This window comes from Acomys minous, assembly GCF_964271855.1.
Source record: "Acomys minous genome assembly, chromosome: 12".
NCBI classification, from domain to species: Eukaryota; Metazoa; Chordata; class Mammalia; order Rodentia; family Muridae; genus Acomys; species Acomys minous.
Genome location: NC_140493.1, coordinates 93988282 through 94010999, shown reverse-complemented (window position 1 = coordinate 94010999; position 22718 = coordinate 93988282). Strand labels below are relative to the sequence as shown.

The 22718-nt window shown below is 46.3% G+C and overlaps 1 protein-coding gene across 2 annotated transcripts in view; it reads right to left on the bottom strand.

Moving 5' to 3' along the window:
• Nucleotides 1–22030, bottom strand: part of DHX8 (DEAH-box helicase 8) — a 32548-nt gene extending 10518 nt beyond the window's left edge. Inside the window, exons 1-18 of one of the 2 annotated variants that reach the window (XR_014772802.1) lie at nucleotides 21804–22030; nucleotides 17190–17275; nucleotides 16335–16407; nucleotides 15922–16007; nucleotides 14039–14148; nucleotides 13241–13648; nucleotides 11794–11938; nucleotides 11498–11701; nucleotides 11049–11136; nucleotides 10504–10601; nucleotides 8813–8960; nucleotides 5261–5442; nucleotides 4723–4917; nucleotides 4260–4445; nucleotides 3956–4166; nucleotides 3041–3222; nucleotides 1333–1473; nucleotides 547–691 (exon numbers count right to left, since the gene is read on the bottom strand). Coding sequence is in view for 1 of the 2 variants with exons in the window: in XM_084748027.1 (XP_084604153.1) it covers nucleotides 1333–1473; nucleotides 3041–3222; nucleotides 3956–4166; nucleotides 4260–4445; nucleotides 4723–4917; nucleotides 5261–5442; nucleotides 8813–8960; nucleotides 10504–10601; nucleotides 11049–11136; nucleotides 11498–11701; nucleotides 11794–11938; nucleotides 13241–13648; nucleotides 14039–14148; nucleotides 15922–16007; nucleotides 16335–16407; nucleotides 17190–17275; nucleotides 21804–21951 (2691 nt within the window). In the remaining variant the exon portion in view is untranslated. The remainder of the gene's footprint in view (nucleotides 1–546; nucleotides 692–1332; nucleotides 1474–3040; nucleotides 3223–3955; nucleotides 4167–4259; nucleotides 4446–4722; nucleotides 4918–5260; nucleotides 5443–8812; nucleotides 8961–10503; nucleotides 10602–11048; nucleotides 11137–11497; nucleotides 11702–11793; nucleotides 11939–13240; nucleotides 13649–14038; nucleotides 14149–15921; nucleotides 16008–16334; nucleotides 16408–17189; nucleotides 17276–21803) is intronic. The other variant, XM_084748027.1, reaches the window with a different exon arrangement.
• Nucleotides 22031–22718: the final 688 nt, after the last annotated feature.

Below are 22718 nucleotides of genomic sequence, written 5' to 3'. Positions count from 1 at the left end.
ACTATAAAAGTTAATGTATGCCTGCTATAAAAGATGAACACAATGCTTAAAAATGCCCATCATCTACCAACAGCAATCAATGGCATAGCAGCACCCATGAAAAAGCCCTAGCTGACACCCTGCCTACAGGCTTCCAGTGTGGGGCACAGCCATATGCTCAGCCCAGAAATGCACACCGTGTATTTTTTAAACAAAAATTGGATTGTTTCACTCATCATATTTTGTAGCTCACTTCCTTCAATATGCCACAGTTACACATTTACAACATTAAATATAAATACGCCCCAGCAGTTAACTCCACACAACACTCTAGGGCATGGTTATCCTATACTGGGTTACACTGCTCCCCTTCTGGCTGATCTAAGAGCCATCCTTCCATGAACACCCACTGTTGCTCCTTGAATATGTACTCAGTCATGTCTAACTCTCCAAAATGTTCCTAGAAACAGCAGGGGTTAGGTTAACAAGATGAACTTTAAATTTTTATATATAAATGTGTATGTTCTTGGAGGCTGCAGAGACAGCTCAGTGGTTAAGAGCACATACTGTTTTCGCAGAGGATCAGAGTTCCCACATTAGGCAGCTCATGACCTCTGTAGCTCCAGCTCCAGGGGATTTGAAGCCTTCTTCTCTCCTCCACAGTTCGAGCGAACACACAAATAATAAAAGTGCTTAACACATGTAAGACAACCTTAGAAAACAAAACAAACAAACAAACAAAACTGGGGCAATTTTATTTCAAAACCCTACTCTAAAGATCACAAATACAGGCCTCAGTATTTATATAGAGAGCTCAGTGAAAGAGTACTCGCCTACCGTCTGTAGGGAATGAATTTAATCCCGACACACACCCACACCCACAGACAGAGTGGCTAGCATACATCATATGAAGCCTTTGCTTATCCCACTAAGTTCACTTTTAAAAACAACAAGGTTCAAAATATAGACTCAAGTTAAATGCGGAGCCATATGCCTATAATCCCATGAGACAGAGGCAAGAGGAGTCCACATTTAAGTCCAGCTTAAGCTACACAGCAAGACCTGCCCCCCCCCCCCGTGTGTGTGTGTGTGTGTGTGTGTGTGTGTGTGTGTGTGTTTCCCTCCCCAATTATATGTATTTGAAACAGGGTCTCTTTACAATGCCCTAGGCATCTTGAGACTTGCTATGTAGACCACACTGGTCTAGAACTTTCAGAGATCTTGGAAAGGCCCTGCCTTGAAACAAACAGAAAAGGAAGAGCAGGAGGGAAGGAGGGTGAGAGGGACCATAACGAATCCCAGACAGGCCCTGACTAGAATTCTGAGAAAAGCTGATGATGGACGCAGCCATACCTGAGAAATGGGGGTCACCACAAGTTGGTCGATCCCTGTTTTAGAATTGTAAACTTTTTGCTTCACAAATCCAGGGTCAACCACATAGTAGATGCCATCGATGGTCAGAGATGTTTCTGCAATGTTGGTGGCAATCACGACCTACAGATGAGAAAGAGCCAGAGTGAGTGGAGTCTGACACAGGCCTAACACTTCCCCCAAGGAATCCGCTGCTACCTGCCTCTAGACACCTGACATTTAACTCCAGCCCAGGTCCCCAGCGGTCAGAGGGGAAGTTCGCACATCTGAAGGGTTCCTTTGGAAGTGGGTGGCGCCTCAGAGCTGAAAAGCAGGAAAGGGCAGGCTGCTCACAGCCGATCTCATTTGCATAAATAGCTGTGACTCTCGTTGTCTAGAGCAGATGATTACTATAATTTTAATTTTCTAGCTCCCTGGGAAAGCACAGATTTCCTGGCATTACATGTGCCACTGCAAAATGAGATTTTTCTTTCTCCCACAGAGACATCTGGACGACGAAATGGGCTGTTCATATATGTGGAACAAGAGGAGGATTGGATCTTCTCTCCTCATCATAAAAATGAACCACGAGGGACGGAGGAATTTCACGGCTTGTGTGTGTGCAGCAGTATATGTGATCTAGAAGATTATTGCTCTCAGCTTGGCTCTACCACTGGTTTTCCACCCAGAGGTTCAGCTCATAAAACACAATTGCTTAGAAAAATCATTGCTAGGAGGCACCAAACCGTCTCGCATCATGCCAGTATCTTTGGCCCTGAAAGGCATTTTACCTGCTATACAGCCACAGAGGCCCTGCTGAGAAACAAGTCCAACCAACAGGAACAGAACAGAGGAAGAACTCTCCATCCGACCCTCCCAAACCTGCTCCTCTCCACGATTAACTCTTAGAACCACGCTCCAGCCAGCTACACAAATCAAAAGCCTGAGAGCTAAGTCTGGCTTTGCCCTCACCCTTCACCCCTCCACCTCCTGACAGCCGGCATTACGCTCCCACCTCTCCCCTGCCAGGTGTATACTAGAGAAGCACCCAGAGTGAACTGGCAAACAAATGTTCACAGCACGAGTACTCATGGTATGTCCCAAAGTGGAAATAACCTAATGCCTGTCAACTAGTGAACACTATACAGAAAACGTAACACATGCAGAGCCTAGCAGGATGGCTCAATGGGTAAGCACTTGCCACCACGTCTGATGACATGAATAATGGTGGAAGGAAAGAACTGACTCCTGCAAGTGTCCTTTGACCCCCACACATGCGCTATGATGTGCACATGCCACCATGCCTAGCTGTAAAATAAATTTTTAAAATTTAAAAATGATAAATGAAGGCAGGGGATAGCTCAGTTGGTAAAGCACTTGCCTCAAAAGTCTAAAGACCTAGCCAGGCATAATGGCGCACACCTTTACTCCCAGCACTCGGGAGGCAGAGGCAGGTGGATCCTTGTGAATTCAAGGGCAGCCTGGTCTACAAAGTGAGTCCAGGACAGCCAAGGCTACACAGAAGAACTCTGTCCTCCTCCCTGCAAAAAAAGTCTGAAGACCTGAGCCCAGAGCCATATGAAAGTGCTGGGCATGGTGATAACGTGTTTATAAGCCCATCACTGGGGAGGCCAAGACAAGTAGATCCCTGGCTGTGCCGCCCACTTGACTTCAGGGTATGTGGAACAACCTCGCTTTAGCCCCATGTGACCTTTCTGCTGCCAGGAGGAGCTGGATCAAAGATTCGGGTCTGCATCTCACTCGGAAGGGCAGAGTACACGGGGAGGATGATTAACTCCGGAACGTCAGGCCCCAGGGACTTCATCCTTTCATACAGGATCTCGCAAGCAGTGTCGATCTCTTCCTGGCCAGTCAGGAAGACCAAGATATCACCTACAGAGAGAGAGAAGCATCACTTTCTGCCTCCGGTGGGGGTAGGGGACGCTTTGTTGTTTCCTCTATGGGGTGGGAGGTAGAATTTAGACTCTTGTGCTTGTCTGACGCTGAGCCACATCCCCAGCCCTCTTTTCATTTTTTAAGTTTTGAGACAAGGTCTCACTCAGTTGTCCAGGCATATCTTGAACTTGAGATCTATCTGCCTCAGACTCCCAAGCAAATAGCTGGGGTTACATTCCTGCTACCAGGCTTAGATCTGTTTTATTTTGGAAGACAGTTCTATCATGTTGCCTAGGCTGGTCCTAAACTTCTAGTTTGAACAACCCTTCTGGTTTAACCTCTTGGTAGCTGGAAATGCAGGTACAACTCTCCAGACTCTGCTTGTGTGAGAAAGGCTGCAGCAACACCAACAGCACTATTCATAGATATTATTGCATAAACAGAAAACACATACTCACATTAGAAACTCTAAATAAGCCAAGAGGACTATAAGGAGAAACCCTGTCTCTAAATAAATAAATAAATAAATAACAAAAATAAATAAACCAAGAGGTTATCAAACTTAAATAAGTGCATTTAAACTTCACATCGCTTTTTAACATTTCAATAAGCACCCAAATATGCATATCAGACAGAACAATACTTAGCATGTGTTTTCATAAGATGAGCAAAGATATACTCACAGTAGGACTTTTGGCCTAAGTAAAAAGCCTCCCACTCGTCCCCTCACCTGGTGGTTCTGTTAAATGGATCTGCATGACAGTGATCAGGCTGGCGTCCAGATAGTCTGTCTCGGGCTCCTTTGTGTACAGAATCTCCACTGGATAGGTTCGACCAGGGATGGTAAAGATGGGCGCTTCATAGAAGTACTGAGAAAATTTCACTGCATCCAACGTAGCTGAGGTGACAATCAGCTTCATGTCTTGTCGCTTCTGCACTGTCTAAATGGAGATGCAAGATGGCTTACTGAAAAGGGACTGCGCACAAAGGGGCCCTCAGAGTCTATTCCCAGACACCAGCGTTTACCCAGTTACCTTTTTCAACAAGCCGAAGAGCACATCTGTGTGGATGGTCCTCTCATGTGCCTCGTCCAGCATGATGATGGCGTACTGCGTGAGGTCAGGGTCAATCAAGCACTCTCTCAGCAGCATGCCGTCTGTCATATACTTGATAACTGTCTCTGGGCTGGTGCAGTCCTCAAACCGAATGGTGTAGCCCACCTACAGCAGGGCAGAAGAAGAGAAGCCAAGCTATGACTTCCCTTTGTGAAATGAGACCGCCCTAGCAGAGAGGAAATTATCGAAGATCACGGTGGTTCCCTCTAGTAAAGTCTGCCCTGCCCTAGATTTGACCCTGAATAACTTGATGACAATGAAAATCTCTCTCCTTTAAGAAAAATCTAAAAAGGTATAATAATATTCCCACTTTACAGATAAGGTGCCTAGGCTTTTCTATTTCTCTCCTTGAATTTGCACAGCAGCGTCTCCAACCACTTACCTCTTGACCAAGGCAACAACCAAACTCCTCTGATACTCTTTTGGCCACGGACATGGCTGCCACTCTTCTGGGCTGGGTACACCCAATCTTGCCCCTGGAGGTGTAGCCTGCCTCTGCCAGGTACTGGGTGATCTGTGTTGTCTTCCCAGAGCCTGTCTCTCCAATTACAATTAGGATCTGATTGTCATGCACAGCCTGAAAACAGCACAATATAAACATAGTTATGAAAATTGCCACAGGGAGTCAGGAACTGTGGCGCACGCCTCTAATCCCAGCACTCAGGAGGCAGAGACAGGCGGATCGCTGTGAGTTCAAGGCCAGCCTGGCCTACAAAGCAAGTCTAGGGCAGCCAAGACTACACAGAGAAACCGTCTCAGAAAAAAAAGAGGGGCACATATATACAAATAAATAATGAGGCACCTGGGGATGTAGCTTAGCAGGACAGTGCTTGATCAGATTTGAGCTCTAGCACCCCAATACACATCCCACTTAGAAAGCACCCCACACCCCATCCCCTCATACCAAAATGGCCTCCCACCTGCACCAGCTGCTCCTTCAGTTTGTAGATGGGCAGGCTCTCCCTCTGCTCAAGGATTGACATCTGGGTCTTCTTCCCATAAGAAGCTTTGTTGCCCCCAAAGGCGTGCTTCTTCCACTCAGGAATATCGTTGGGCATCATCCCAATGCCCCTCATGTTGGCAGCGATCTGCCTGCCCTCCGCTGGAATGGAGAACAAACTGAGTGCTGTCCTCAAGCCACTCCCATGCACCATTTTTTCAAGTGTTAGCCCCGTGGCTTCTACTAGACTCCCAAAGCTGTGCGGCCATCACCACCACCCAATCTACAACAACATTTCACCACTTCAGAAGAAACCTCTGCCTTTTTGCCTCCCATTAACAGCACCAGTCTGCTTTCTCCTCCTCTCTCCCTCTCTCTCCTTCCCTCTCTCTCCCTCCCTCCCTCTCTCTCTCCCTCCCTCCCTCCCTCCCTCCCTCCCTCCCTCTCTCTCTCTCTCTCTCTCTCTCTCACTGGCATACCCTGGACACTTCATGCCTTGTGCAGTGCTTTGGGCCTGGTTGCTTTCACCTGCTTTAATGTTTTTGAGGTTAACCCTAAAATTTCTGGCTTAAATTGGGAGCAAAAGAATGAGCAAGATAAAGAGAATTTTGGTGGCTCTCTCAAATACGTAAATGTTACAAATCTGCTGGCAGGGCTAGAGAGATGGCTCAGTGGTTAAGAGCGCCGCTTGCTCTTCCAGAGGTCCTGAGTTCAATTCCCAGCAACCACATGGTGGCTCACAACCATCTATAATGTGATCTAATGCCCTCTTCTGCAGATAAAGCACTCATATGCAATAAACAAATCTTTCTTTAAAAAATCTGCTGGCAAAAACACCCATAAAAATATACTTCAGTCTCAGGGGCGGGAGAGATGGCTCAGTGTGCTCCTCTTCTAGAGGACTCCAGCACTCAAACTGTGTGACTTAGAACTGCCTGAACCTCAGCTCCTCTAGCTCTGTGGAGACAAACCCACACACAGACACGTAATTTAAAACAATACAGATAAATCTTTACATACATATATATGTAAGTTTGAGACAGGGCTACATAGTAAGATTCTCTCTCAATACTGTCTCTGTTCGCCGCCCCACCCCCACCTCCCCATTCTGTCTCGGCCTCTCTCTCTCTCTCTCTCTCTCTCTCTCTCTCTCTCTCTTCAATCTACAAAGCAAATAAGTGAGCCTTGAAAGAGGCCAAAGTGGAGTCACAGGGAGCCTTTTACTAAAGGGTACAAAGGGATGGGAGCTTGTTCTAAGGAAATGAAGGATTCTATTGTGGTGTGCATGCATGTGCATGTGCACCAACACGCTGGTACAGGTGCACATGTGTACCAATGTGTGTGAGTATGTTTGTGCTTATGTGCCCGTGACCATGGAACCCAGAGGACAATATAAGGTGTCCTGCAGGTGCCGTCACCTCTCCTTCCTCTTGAGACACGGTCTCTTATTGGTTTGGAACTAGCTCAGTAGGCTGTGTACTTGGCAGCAGCAAGTCTCAAGGATGCATCTGTCACTGCACCCCACCCCACCCCCTGTACTCCCCCCTGCACCCCCATGTTAGGATCACAAACACCCAGCATGCCCAGCTTTATGAACACGGCTCCAGGGCTCGAACTAGGGCCAGGCACTTACAAGGCAAGCACTTTTACATCTCCCCAGCTCTTGAAGATTTTTTTATTTAAAGAAAGTATTTCAAGATGGCCAGCTTGTCATCTAAGCTGTCATCTAAGCTAACACAATGGCCCCACGTTCTCTCTACAGCACAGACCCTTCTCCTGAGCATGCTTGATATGACAACTGAGCTGTCCTCTGGCTACCTAAGACACAAGTGCAGAACTGCATTCACGCTCTTCCCCACACGCCTGTTCCTCATCAATCTCTTGTCCCACAGGCACTGTCACTCACTCTGCTGCTCACATTAGACCTGGAAACTATTTCTGGCCACTCCTACTTCCCATCCCCCACATTCAACAAGCTACTCTTCTCAAATATTTTCCTCTTCTTTGATATCACCATGTTCAGGCCATCGCCTCTCTTCTCACTATCATAAAAGCCTGAAGCCAGAAGCATCCACACTTGTCCTGCCCTCCTGGCCTCCAAGGGCACCTGTATGCACACAGAATGTGCACACACATTCAAACATACACATATATACATAAAAGGCTGTACTATCATTTGCTTTTAGTGTTGTTTTTGAGACTGGGTCTAATACAGCCCAAGTTGTTTCGATGTAGGTGAAGCTGGTCTTGAACTGCCCCCGCCCCCCAGGCTGTCCTGGAACTCGCTCTGTAGACCAGACTGGCTTCAAACTCAGAGATCTGCCTGCCTCTGCTTCCTGAGTGCTGGGATTAAAGATTTGCACCACTACCCTCCAGGTTGGCCTTGAACTCTTAACTCTTCTGCCTCTACCTCCAAAGTGCTGGGATTATAAGTACGGGCGACGTCATCCGGCCACACTGTACTCTTCCCCCCAGTTCTGGGAATTGCTCCCAGAGCTTCATGCAGTCTACCACTGAGATACATCTCCACTCTACTATCTTTGGAATAAAAGCCTTAAAGTTGTTTAGAGGGAAAACTCGGGCACTCTAATGATCTCACTAAGGTTACTGAAACACTTATTTTAAACAACTGTTTAAAATCTAAAGCATTGGCCAGGCACAGAGGAAAACACTTGGGAGGCAGAGACAGGTGAATCTCTGTGAGTTAGAGGCCAACCTGGAAATTCCAGGACAGCCAAGGAGAAACCCTGTCAGGAATAAAAAAACAAAAAAACTAAAGCATTAGAGAGATGACTCAATGGTTAAGAGCAGATGCTGTTCTTCCAAAGGATCTGGTTGCTTTCTTGAAGAGAAACAAAATTTGTTACAACTGCCTATAACAGGTTCAAGGGAATCAACACCATTTTCTAGCTTCAGAATGCAGGTGGTCATACAAGCAGGTGCGTATAGACACACACACACCACAGCATATACCTATCCAGAGACAAACACATATAAAAAATAAATCTTTAAAAAGATATTGGTGTTGTTTTGTTTTTTCAAGACAGGGTTTCTGTGTAGCCTTGGCTGTCTAGAACTCTCTCTGTAGACCAGGCTGGCCTCGAACTCACAGAGATCCTCTTGCATCTGCCTCCTAAGTGCTGGTATTAAAGGTATGCAGCACCACCACCCAGGCTAAAATATAAATTAAAAAAAAATATATATATATATATATGCTTTTAAATAAAAGCATCTATGAACAGATTACAATTAAAAGGGAAACTGAGCCAGGCGTGATGGTGCACACCTTTAATCCCAGTACTTGGGAGGCGGAGGCAGGTGGATCACTGTGAGTTCGAGGCCAGCCTGGTCTACAAAGCAAGTCCAGGACAGCCAAGGCTACCCAGAGAGACCATGTCTCGAAAAATCACAAATAAATAAATAAATGGGAAACTGCGCCTAAATTTTTACTTTGTGTCTGCAGTGTCAAGTGTTATACATACACAAAGCCTCAGATTTATTCTTTAAAAAGGTCCACACTCCAGAGCCTTACCATCAGGCAAGGGATCAACCCAGTGTTTGTTGAGTCCCATGGGTATAGAATCCATCTCGGCTTCCCGCTGAGCCTGCTTCAGTTCCCGCCTTTCCTTGGCCAGGGCACTCTGCATCATGGCTGCCTGGGAGAGTGAGCCATCTGGGTTCTAAGACACAGAGAAAAAGCAGCAAGCACTGAGTATCTTGGAAAAGGTGGAGGGTTAGCTGAGGTGCAGTGCTGTTCACCTTTTATCCCAGCACTTAGGAGACAGAGGCGGGTAGACCTCTGTGAGTTCCAAGGTCAGACTGCTCTACAGAGTGAGTGTCAGACCAGCCAGAGTGACAAGATTAAGACTCTGTCTAAAAAATACAGAAGGGCAGATGGTTAACTACTGTCATCAGAAACATGAGAGGGAATAAAGTTCACATCAATGTCTCAGGCTACATGAAAGAAATGGATCATATGTAACTCATACAATACAATTAAACATCAGCAAAAAGAACTTTTGGCTTCAAGATGAGAACCCTTAGAGCGAGGGATGATGCTACTTTTAGATGCATAAAGGACAGAAGAAAAGACAGAGGCAAGGTGTGTGCAGACACCAGTCTTGGCTACATAACAGGTACCCAGGCAGCAAGATCTTGACTGAAAGACGAAAGAAAATCAACAACAACAAAGAGGGACACTGGGGAGCACTGTGCCCCACAAATGTGAGGACCTGAGTTCAGAGCCACTCAGAGCCAGACACAGCAGTACACATCTGTATAATTCCAACGTTTCTACAGTGAAATAGGAAGCGAGACAGAAGCATGTACGAAGCTCAAGGGCCAGCTAGCCTGGTGTTCTCAAATGGTAAACAAGAGACCCTGTCTCAAACAAGGTGCAAGATGAGGATGACGCCTCAAGTTGTCACTAACTTCCATACGTGTGAACTGTGATACAGCCACTTGCCTGTACTTGCACGAGTAAATATGCGTACTGCATACACACAGCAAGAAAGAGGTGGGGAGAAAGAATGGAAAAGAATTCTGTATAACCCTAAGGACTACAATTCCGACCAATATGAGTGTTTCAGTGATACAGAATTGATGACCAGCGCCATCAGGTGCTTCTTAAAGGTGAGTGAATCCCCATCACTAACAACATAGGCAGTATGAAGCCATGTGAGCAGAACCCTGGAGACTGTAGCAGCGCATCACAGCTGGGTGTAAGGTGCACACCTATAATCCCAGCACTTGGGAGGCAGAGGCAGGTAGGGATCTGAGAGCTCAAGGCCAACCTGAGCCACACAGGAAGACCTTGTCTCAAAAACAAACAAACCACCATTACAAGCTTTATGTAGGCTTGCTGGGCTAGCAGATCTTTTCCACATCAAAAATTTTAAGGATTCTGGTTTGCATTCTTGCAGTTCTGCCCTCTATGGCACCAAAGATTTAAGCCCTAAAGACCTAAACAAAGCAATAATAGTCAAGCAAGCACTTCCGCTATCTCAGCTTTCTCTCAATGACACAGAGGTTAAACAGGCAGAGCAACAGAGCTGACCCACTCTCCATCTCTTTCTTTCTCTCCCTCTCTCTCCCTCTCTTTTTTTTCTTTTCCAGAGCAGACCCTGATTACCAACCAGAGGCCTGAATCCTGCTGAGGCTGGTACCATTGTTTTAAGAAAAGAAGCTGGGGGCTGTTCCCAGGGAGAAGCCCACGCATTTCACCTTAACGATCTTGATGGGGCTCATGTCCATGCTCTGCTTGGTGTGCCCTCTCAGGAACGGAGGCTCCTCTTCAACCAGCTCAATCTCAAGGTCCTCATCTAAAAGCCCACCAAAAGAAGTAGCCATTACTCCAAGGCAATAAAACAAACGAAATGTCACCCTAAGTGTCACCCTAGATAAACATTTAAACATTAAGGGGTTGGATAGTGGCTCAGAGGTAAAGAGCACTCACTTCTCTTGCAGAGAAACTATCCATGCAGGTTCAATTCCCAGCACCTACATGGCAGCTCACAGCACTCTATAACTCTGGTTCTAGAGAATCTGACTTCTGGCCATCTGCTGGCCTCCTCAAGCACTGCACAAGCAGAGTGAATTTACATTCATGCAGGACACACCACACACACACTTAATCAACCACTCACTCCCTCTAGCCGGGCATGGTTGTGTGCACCTTTAATCTCAGCCCCGGGAGGTAGAGGCAGGTGGGCCACTCTAGCGTTTTGCCCTCCCAATCCCTCATCCAGCTAATCCAAGAGGTGGGCTACCTTCTTCATCATCCACCTTAGGGAGGATGCCGGTCTCTTCGTCGAAGTCTGGAAACTCTTCTTTGGAAAGCACATTGGCAGCAATCATCTGGGGAAGGGCAGAAGGTGGCACTTGTAACAAAGGTCAGTAGCTAGGATCAAAACTCCAGCGAGCGATTTCTCACAGGGAAAGCCCAGCACATCCAAGTCAGAGTGAGGCACACAGCCCATCCCCAGGGCCCAGCACAACATGGTGATGAAGGCATGGGCTCAGAGTCCCTAGGGAAGGTTACCGGTGCTTTCCCTTATCATCACAGCATCGGGCACACTTCCATCACATGTAGCCATGGTGGACAGAGAAGTGCACTAAGTAGAATAACTTGGCTCATACAAGCAGGAAGTGGACAGAAGCCACCACAGTCCCACACCCCTAACCACCATGCTGCATGCTGAATGACTAAGACCCCAACCTGCTTGATCTCCCACTTCTCCGGGTCAGAGATTCGGGTGAGCCGCTTGCGCTCCAAAGAGTCATCTTCTACTTCAGGAGCGCTGACGAGGGAGAGGTGAGTGGGTCTGTCTGGGTTCCGCATTGACGTCTCTTCATTTGTCTCCCCGACCAGATTTCGACGTCTATTTGGGTTTAGATCTTCTCCTGTTTCTTGATCCACATCCTAAGGTACAATAACGAGGATGCTGTTCACTTCCTGTCTTCTGACAAACCCTGGGTCATCAGTTGTGGCAACAGACTAGACTTATCACCCACCTTCATGCTCAGGCTGGTCTTGGTCCCAGTGAAGGACAGGACTTTGACTTTGACCCTCTGGCCTTTGCTCACAACATCAGCCACATTGGCCACTCGGCCTTCCCGTCGGAGCTCAGAGATGTGTACCAGGCCTTCCCACCGCTTCCTAAGAGAAAGTCAGACACTGCTGAAATATGCCTCAACATGCCTTTTCCCTAACTGAGCTCTACTGCTGGAACTGAACAAAATGGTCATCACAGGCCTGAAACCTCTGCCTCAGGAGGCAAGGCAGGAAGATCATGAATTCCAGTCCAGCCTGGGATACATAATAAGTCTAAGGCTGCATACAACGCCTACAATGGTGAGACTTTCTTTCCTAGGGTTAAGGGAAGATGGCCCAGCTGGCTAAGTGCCACACAGGAACATACACACATGAATACAACACACACACACACACACACACACACACACACACACACACACACACACACAACACACACACACACGGAAGGAAAAAAGGAGGAGCAGGAAGGGGCTTAAGCTCACAGAGGAGCACCAAGAAGTTAGTCAAACAACGATATAGTGTTAGCATTACCACCCTTCCAAAGAAAGGATACTGACTGAGGGGAAGGGCGAGATCAATTCTCAACAGTCACAACCAGCAAAGGGGAGATCTCCTGAAGGCAGAGGAAGGAATAAATGGCTCTGGGACATTTCAAAATTAAGAAGAATCTAAGGCAGGGCTGGAGAGATGGCTCAGAGGTTAAGAGCACTGTCTGCTCTTCCAGAGGTCCTGAGTTCAATTCCCAGCAACCACATGGTAGCTCACAACCATCTATAATGTGATCTGATGCCCTTTTCTGGCATGCATATGTACATGTAGACCACTGTATACATAATAAATAAATAAATCAAAGAATCTAAGGCTAATAATGTAGCAAGGAGCTTGCCTAGTATACCCAAGACCCTTAAAAAAAAAAATCAACAAAAAAGTTGGACATTGTAGCACACACCTTTAATCCCAGCAGTTGGGAGGCAGAGATGATGGGTGGATCTCTCTGAGTTTGAGACTAACCTGGTCTACATAGAGAATTCTAGGATAGCCATGGAAGATAGACTCCATCTCAAAATTCAGAAATAGCTGGGCATGGTGGCACATGCCTTTAATCCCAGCACTTGGGAGGCAGAGGCAGGTGGATTACTGTGAGTTCAAGGCTAGCCTGGTCTCCAAAGCGAGTCCAGGACAGCCAACGCTACACAGAAAGACTGTCTTGAAAAACTAAAAACCAAAAATAAAAAATAATTAAAAGGGAAAAACCAACAAGAAGTCCAATTTTCTAAGAACCCTGGCATCTGAATTGACTAAAGTAATTATTTATAGCATCTTAGAATATGAACACACACACACCCCAACCTCAGCAGTAAAAGACACTACGCCCATCACTGACATGAAAGTACCAACCATTACCTTAGGCCCTCCAGCTGCACAAAGCAACCAAACTGCATGATGCTGGTCACTTTGCCATTATAAATATCCCCAATGGCAGGCTCTTCAGGAGGAGGACGGTCCACATGCTTATCCCGCCACCTGTCCGGATTCCTCTCCCCATACTTTTCCCGGTCCTTCCGAACTTTGAAGGGACTCTGGCTTCTGCTCCTGGACCGGTATCTAGACTTCCCCTTAGTCCTCTCCCGGGTCCTGGACCGTGACCGGGAGCGGGAGCGGTGTCTCCGCTTGTGGTCTCTCTCTCTATCTCGCTCTCTGTCTCGTTCTCTATCTCGTTCTCGGTCCTTGTCTCGTTCTCGGTCCCGGTCCCGGTCTCGGTCTCGGTCATGTTCTCGGCTCCGACTCCGCTTCCTCTTCTTTGTCTTGTCCCTAATATATCAACAAGTACCTGTTTGAAAAATAAATCTACCCAATATCACCTCTGCATCCACAGCATCCAGGACAGAGCGACTGTGTATAAGCGAGGCGCCCTCAAGCTGCTGAACCTGGCGGGAGGTCCAATAGTCACCATACCCCTCCCCCAGGCCAGTAGTGACGCAGGCTACACATATAGTTGGCCTCCTTCAGCTCCAATTTCTAAGTTCTGAGCACCTCAGCATTTGTAATATAAATACTTTTGCCATGGAGCAGTAAAACCCAATACAGTACACAGCAAGTTAAAAGTCTACACATTCGCCCCATGCTTTGCTTAACTGGTCCACAAAATTCAACTGTCCTAGTACTCTAAGCATGCAGAAGAGCCGGACGTAAGGCACAAACCTGTGCTCAGCATCTCTTTGCTTTTCTTGGCCTGCTGCACTGGGCTTTAAAGCTTCTAGTTCTTTCAAGACATCTACAGCGACTTTCACGTCTTCCTCGTCCAGCATGGTCTGTAGGGTCAGACAGAGATCAGCAAAGTAATAAGAAGGAGGAAAAAAAACCTGTCCCCCTTCACATCACTAACCCGCGGAAGTCAGTTCTCTTTCCAACATGATGTGGGTCCTAGGACCAAACTCAGGTCCTAGGCATGGTGGCAAGCACCTTTACCCACTGAGCCATCTCTCCAGCCCTGGATATCAAAACCTTTTAAAAACAGCATCCTTTCTGCATCCCTGAATTACATTCCACAGTTCTCACTGGTATCCACTGTGAAACAGACTATTGGCCCTCTGTACTGACAAGGTCTATATCCTAGACTCAGCCCCACGCGTGTTTACAGGTTTCCTTGCCTCCCTAAGCAATACAGCCCAGCAGCTCCTTACACAGCACGTACACTGTACTGGGTACTCTATGATGTTAAAGCATGTGAGAGGATGCATGTATGCTATATGCAAATATTATACCCATTGTGTCTGAGGAACTTGAGCATCGGATCTTGGTACCTGGGGGTTCTGGAACCAACCCCCTGTAGATACCAGGGTATACTGACACCCATTTGTTTACTGCCCCCCCCAACTTGGCAGGCTACTTACATGCTAATTTCCTACTCTCCATCCAAAAATAGCATATAATCTGCAAAAAGACAGAAACCCTTATCTGTTCTCTTTACTGTTACTTGCCTGGCACACAGCAAGTATGATGAACCAGCCTACCTCCATCTTGGGCTTGAAAGCTTTGCCACCCGCCCACCCACCCCCCACAACCTTAACCACAAATGGTTCTGTACTGCCTGCTCCAGGAATGGCAAACATGTCTTAGCTTCAAAAGGTTGTTATGACCACTTTGCTATGTTCTGCTCCTGTAACCCATCTATTTGCCTGCCAAATGCCCCATTTGGAAACCACCTGCTCCTGACCTATAAAAACTATCTTCCCCATGTTCAATGATGACCTGCTGAACCCCACCTTAGGGGGAGGCACCCCATGGACATGGGTAAAAAAGCTTGCTTTAATTAAGTTGACCAAGATTTGTCACTGGACTTTCTCGTTGAATCTTTGGGGTTTAAAGACTCAGACTCAGTAAATTCTTCCTAAAATGCTTTTTTCTTCTCTTTTCTTTTTCATTTTCTTTGGAGAGAAAGAGTCTCTCTGTGTAGCCCTGGCTGGCCTGGAACTCGATATGCAAACCTGGCTGGCCTCAGACTCAGAGATCCTCTTGTCTCTGCCTCCCAAATGCCGAAATTAAAGGGATTCACCAATATACCTTTTTTTTTAAAGATTTATTTATTTATTATTATTTCTACAGTGCTCTTCCTGCATATACAACTGCATGCCAGAGAAGGCATCAGATCATATTATAAATGGTTGTGAGCCACCATGTGGTTGCTGGGAATTGAACTCAGGACCTCTGGAAGAGTAGTCAGTGTTCTCAACCTCTGAGCCATCTCTCCAGCCCAACACACCTATCTTAAAATGAATTTTTTTAATGAAAACTTTTTAAAAATTATACCTTTTAACATGTAATAGAGAAAAAAATTCTAATGTTGTACCCTGGACATCTGTCAGAATCTTGATTTACTTCCTATCTGTCTGATATCCCTCACTCCTGCTTCCCTGAGTCCCCAAGCTCATGTCCCCTGACTATCAGTCTCTGGACCCTTTTATACTCTTGCTTAGAAAAACATACGACAAACACAAAGTTAAAACTCATACAATTGCTACGGAGATGAAGAAAAGTGGCAGAGGGCACACTTAGAGCAAACATTCCCCAAATGGCATCCGTACCCGAACTGAAGGGTTGTCTGGCTGGCAAAGGACAGGGAAGAGTTCCTTCAGCTTTTCTTTTTCAGTTTTGGGTTTAACAACTGGATCTTACATGAAAGAGTTAAGAGAGACATTTAATATTATTATTGGTTAATAAAGTAACTTCAACATTGGATTTGTAGCAAATGAAAAACAAATAGTATTTTGCTACATATATCACATGATTACCAGAAACAATTTAACTGTCTGAATCCATTGACTATGAAAGCCTCCAGAAGCTCTTTGCCATGAAGGAGGGGAGGGAACATGTCCTTCCTCCTTCGAACTTCTCAGAATGTGACCAGAGCATTCCCTTGCTTAGCAAAGTGCAATTTACAGGGAGGCCACCACCCAGACCCCTCTGGAGGCTCAGCTCAGCTGGGAGCCCAGCTTACCTTTGCTAATAGAAGGCTTTGCTGGAGGCCGCATGGTTTGTATGAGACGCAACAAGTTGCTAATGAGAGAATCCTTCGAAGGAAAGCACAGGACAGAGCATGTCAGCTTCTGCATCAGTGACTAAGCATCATCACAACGGGAAAGACAAGGCTGTGCTGTAGGTAAGGCTGCGTATGCACTTGCCCTGAGCTGACTGCAGCAGGAACGCACAGGTCAACCTAGGGCAGCATGAGGCTAGAGCAGTAACTTAGACCAGCAGCTCTCCACCTGTGGCCCGCGGCCCCTTTAGGGGGTCAAACAACCCTTCTACAGGGGTGGCCTAAGACCATCGGAAAACACAGATATTTACATTATTATGACTCCTAACTAGAAGAATTAGTAGTTATGAAGTAGCAATGGAAACAATTTCCTGGTTGGGGTCACCACAACATGAGGAACTGTATTAAAGAGCTGCGGAACTAGAAGGTTGGCTTAGACCATGCCCAGAGACCATTGTATTTCCCATCTTTTAAAACTACCTCAAAAAAAAAAATTTAAATTAAATTAAATAAATAAAACTAGCTTCATAACCTAGCCTCTTGTTCCTGACCTCCTGACTCAAAGAGCAAGCGTGGAAGCATCCTCAGGGACTTACTGATGGAAATCCTTCTGCACTCTCCTAAAAAACATCACTGGAAACCCGGCTCCCGAGCCAGCATGGCAACAGTACACATTTGGCGGCTTACTTAACTACTATGTACAAATGGTCTCCTTCCTACTTGAAAATCTTTTAATCCTATCAAAATTTAAATTTAAATTCAGTAGCAACATCAAAACAAAAAGGAAGAAAACAAAGAATCTTCAGATATACATACTGTGAATTCTGCACCATTTTTGACCAGAGAAGCCTTAAAAGTATCAAAGGTAGTATTTTTCTCAGCAAGACTGATCACAAATTCAGCTGTAAATGAAAAAAAAATTTTTTTTAACGGGAATTATAAATGGAGACGCCATCCACAAGTTGTCTTATATGTTAAAAAATAATCAGGTAGCTGGGCATGGTGGCACACGCCTTTAATCCCAGCATTTGGGAGACAGAGGCAGGCAGTGCTCATCACGGCTGAGCCAGCCTCCATCTCTGTGGGTTCGAGGCCAGCCAGGTCTACAAAGCCACTAGGACTACAAGAGAAACCCTGTATTGCAAAACAAGGAAAAACAAAAAAACTAATCAGGTTACCCAGTTGTCTTAATAAAAACTACCATCTAGTTGGAGGAAAGGAAGAAAACGTGTGCTTTAGATGTTTTACTTCACCGGTACGGGTATTTTGCCTAGATATGTCTGTGTTCCACATTCATGCCTGTTGCCTGCAGAAGCCAGAAGAGGGTGATGCTCCTCTGTGAGAAGGAGATGAAGGCTATGCCTTTTAATTTAGGCATGGAGGTCAGAGAAACAGTGAGGAGGCCCAGAGCACCAGGGGAAGCCTCCATCAGTTCCTGACTGGTAGCTAAAAATGACATAAGGAAGATAGGAAAAGCCTGGTACTGATGTCCAGGTTCTTGTGTCCCAGGACCCAGAATTGTATCAGGGACACAGGTTAGACATCAAAATAAAGACAGTATATTAAAAGAGGAAAAACAGAGCTAGAGAGATGGCCCAGCAGTTAAGAGCACTGGCTGCTCTTTCAGAGGACCTGGGTCCAATTCCTAGTACCTAAATGGAGGCTTACAACTGTCTGTAACTTAAATTTCAAAGGATCCAACACCCTCTTCTGGCTTCTACAGGCACAGGACTAAAGTGGTAGAGAAACAGATGTGGACAAAACACACACATACACACACATACTCCACCACCACCACCACCAACAACAACAAGAAAAAAAAAAGCAACAACTAGGCAGCCGGGCATGGTAGCGCACACCTTTAATCCTAGCACTCGGGAGGCAGAGGCAGGTGGATCGCTGTGAGTTTAAGGCCAACCTGGACTACAAAGTGAGTCCAGGACAGCCAAGGCTAACACAGAGAGATCCTATCTCAAAAAACCAAACAACAACAAAACAACTAGGCATAGTGATACACACCTTTAATCTCAGCACTTAGGAAGGAGAGGCAGGATTGAGCTCTGAGTCTGAGTCCAGCCTGGTTTACTCTATCTAGTGAGTTCCACGCCAGGGAGGGCTGTATAATGGGACTGTGCCTCAAAAAACAAAATAACACAAAATATTCCTGGGAGTGAAAGTAGACTAGTGGGCTGAGGGGAAAAGCCCCAAAGGAAGAAAATGTAAATGGCTGAGATTGTTCTTGTTTGTTCTGGTGGGGTTTACATATGAAAAGCTATTACTCCAAAACGTTCAACCGAGCTCTAGAATGTAAAATGGAAAGACTGATTTGTCCCAGATGGCACATACCCTCTTATCTAGTGACATCTCTTATTTACTCTGTCTAGTGAGCTAGCAACTAGCCGGGCTTTGATGGCTCACACCTGCAATCCCAGCACTTGGGAGGCAGAGACAGGTGGATCTGTGAGTTCAAGACCAGCCTGGTCTACAGAGAGAGCTCTAGGACAGCCAAGGCTACACAGAGAAACCCTGACTGGGGAGGTGCGGGGGGGGGGGGGGGGCAGGAGGGGTAAAGGGGAGGGGGGAGTCAGCTAGCTATTACTAAACGATACAATCTTCAAGCAGAGTGAGCTTGGTGGTTTGAATGAGAAAGAGCCCCTACAGGCTCCTATGTTTCAATGCTTGGTTCCCAGTTAGTGCAACTGTCTGGGAAGGATTAGGAAGTGTGGCCTTGTTGGCAGAGGTATGTTGGAGAAGGTGTGTCAGTAGGGGAAAGAAAGTGTCCAAAGCCCATGTCAGGCCACGTGCGTGTGCGTGTCTGCCTAGGATTCAGGATGTGAGCTCTCAGCTACTTCTCCATGCCCGCCTGCCTGCCACCATACTCCCTGCCATGATGGTAATAGACTAACCCTTTAAACTATAATAAGTCCTCAATTAAACCATTTCTTTTTTAAGTGTTACCTTGGTTATGGTGTCTCGTCTCGTCAGTGATGAGATGGTACCTAAGATAGTAAGTATGCACACATAGCTGCAGATCCCCCTGGAGGCCAGAGGGCATCAGATTCTCTGGAGCCGCAGCTATAGGTGGTTGTGAGCCTCCTGGTGTAGGTGCTGGGAACTGAACTCAGGTGCTCTGCAAAAGCAGTGAATGCTCTTAACCAGCGAGGCATAGTTCTAGGCAGTAAAATGTTTTAATTAAAAATAAATAAATAAATAAAGATACCAGCATGGGGGCTAAAGAAATGGCTCAATGATTAAGAGCATTTCTGCTTGCAGAAAGCCTTATTTCAGTTTCTAGTAGCCACATCAGAAAACTCACAACTGCTTGTAACTCCAGCTCCAGGGGGATTCAACACACATGTATACATATCCATACAATTATGCACACATGCATATAATTAAAAATAAATATTTGAAAACTTTTTCTGGTATATATTTATTGTCATATTACTAGGATGTCTTTATTATACTTATTTAGTTAGTTTTGTTGTTGTTTTTGAGATAGCATCATATACATCCATACCCTCAGATTTTCTGTCTTTCTTTCTTTTTTTAAGACAGGGTTGCTCTGTGTAGCCTTGACTGTCTTGGACTCACTTTGTAGACCAGGCTGGCCTCAAACTCACAGCGATCGTCCTGCCTCTGCCTCCCTGAGTGCTGGGATTACAGGCGTGCACCACTGAGCCAGGCCTTACCCTCAGATTTTTTATGTCTGACTTTAAAATTACTAGTCATTCATCCTCCACATTCCAAGGCCTGAGATTAAGGTGCTTGCCTGGCTGCCATTAACTTCTGATGACATTCAGGAAAAGCCAAATGCCAACTGACTACAAGGACATAGTTTACAAATAATTACAAATTAATAATGATGCCTATAGTTAATACATTTTGAACCTTACTTGTCTGTCAAGCACTGTTTTTCCAAGATTTTTACGACAACCTAAGTAGGCTGTGACTATTTCCCTGCTATTTGAAATAGCACCCTAAGCAATAATTCATAAAGCCAGGATTGGAACCCAGGTAATGTGAACTTCAACCAAATCCTTTAGAGAAAGGTAGAGAGAAAATAAACGATACTTAGCAGACTGTACTCAAAGAACCAATCTCAAAGCTGGTAGCAGCATATTCACACTGACAGATCCATGTTGGTACCAACTCAAAGTGGGGCAGATTTTGGATTCCCAGATTAGGGATGCTCAAAACCATGTCTGGGAGAAAACCTGACCTGAAATATACTGGCTGCGAGACATCTTAGGCGCCATCTGATAACCTGGGGGAAAGGTAGCACTCTGTTTCCCAGGTAAGGAAACAGATCATCTGAAGTCCCAGGTCTGACTTCTGTGGCCCCTTTGGGTTTGTTCTTGCCGCAGGGTTTCTGTTGTGTTAGTTTATTATTTATTTTGGTAGTGCTGAAGATGATCCTCACAGCCTCGTGCACACACTCTACCAACTTCCTGCTCTCCCTGACCCCTTCCTTCTGTGACATTCCCCTTCCCTGGAGTCCTCCACTTGAGGGCATCACACGTTCATTTTTTTTTTTTTTTTTTTAAGTCTGCATGAGCTGGGCATGGTGGCACACGCGCTTAATCCCAGCACTGGGGAGGCAGAGGCAGGTGGATCTCTGTGAGTTCGAGGCCAGCCTGGTCTACAAAGCGAGTCTATGACAGCCAAGGCTACACAGAGAAACCCTGTCTCAGAAAAAGAAAGAAAGAAAAAGAAAAACCTAAAATAGAAAAAAGAAAAACAAGTGACACTCTGTCACTCATCTCTCAACCCTCCTGTACAACAAATGAAGTAATTCTGTACCTATCAGACGGAATTGCTCTCTGCATACTCCTAATTCATTCTCTCTCTCTCTCTCTCTCTCTCTCTTTTTCTCTCATTTTCATAAGGGCTCCATCTATGTACATATGACTTGAATCCCTAGAATTTTTAAATTTCTGTGTTGGTTCCCTGGTCATAGTTTGCCCTTAAAAATCTAATGACTAGTGTCTGATAGAAACGAATATGTGAGTAATTAAGAACACAATGCAAAGCACAAACTCAAAGTAGAAGCCGACTGCTGCCTCAGGGTTGCGAAGACCAAACAAGATAACGTAGCTGAAGAGCTACCTATAACATCTCGTGAGCTTCTAAAACTATGGGCCATAATTACCACCATAATCTGTGTGAGGGCTGCTGCTGTTATTAAAGCTGTTTAGCCACCCAGAACTTGGGGAGGGAGGGAGGGAGGCAGGAATCAGGTAGAGACGGCTGCCCTAGCCTTCATTGGCAGCTCTAAGAAATGGTTTGTAGCAGCTCGGTCTGGAGGGCTCTCAAGCAGAGGCCGCCGCCGCCGCAGGTTCCCGGAGCCCTAGTCACGACGACACACACAGTAGACCCACTTTTCTCCTGCCTCCCTCGACCCCAATATAGAGATCGCCCCCAGCTCACCCAGATCCTTGTCGTTGATGCCTAAGTGATTGTCCAGTTCAGTGCAAACCTTCGACACCAAAGACAGGTACTCGAGTTTAGCGAGCTCTTCCGCGGGACCGGGTTCCGAGCCCATTACGATCCCGGCGGCGGCCACCGCCACCGTCATGGCTACAACTTCCCTTCGGTCTCCTTCCGGTTGGACAGACAGCGGAGAGACAGCTTCTACTTCCGGGTCGGCGCACGCCTCTTGTTTACAGCGACTTCGAGAACGCCACTGTGTGGATCAGCGAGATCAGACAGGAAGTCCTCACAGAAGGGCCGGACACACTGAGTTACTCTGTGCGCTGAGTAGCGCCATCTAGCGGGAGAGACGACTCTCCCCGCCCTCAGGTTCCTTACCGTTCACGCTCAGCGTGCTTCCGCATTACGTCAGCAGAGGGCGACCGTGGCCTTTGCAAGGGGCCCCGAAGACGCAGACCTGAAGAGTCTGCGCCTGCGCATTAGAATCTTTGGTGGTGGTTGGAGGAGGGGGGAAAAATCAGATCTAAAATGAGGCTGGGGAAAGCAAATTGACTTGTGTATAATCTCCGCTCGTCTGTCGTCTCAGCTCGTGGCAAAAGAGTCAAGCGATCTCAAGTAACCTTACACTAAGAGACGATAGATTCTGGCTTCTCATCTTAAAACTAAGACAATTCGGTCCAAGTGGCTTAGGTAAAGACTAAATGAAGTAGGTATGCAAGGTGGCACACTGCAAATGGTACTTGCTGTTATATCCTAATGGCTCAGGAAAGCTGATCTCAAGCCCTCCTGTTGCCAATCCCCTCAATCCTCTTGGAGCCTCTTTCTCTAAATGTCAGCTGTATTGTGAACCCGAGGTCAGAAATCCAGGTGTCCCAACCCTTTTCCCTTTGGCAAAGCCTTGCGGTGGGGATG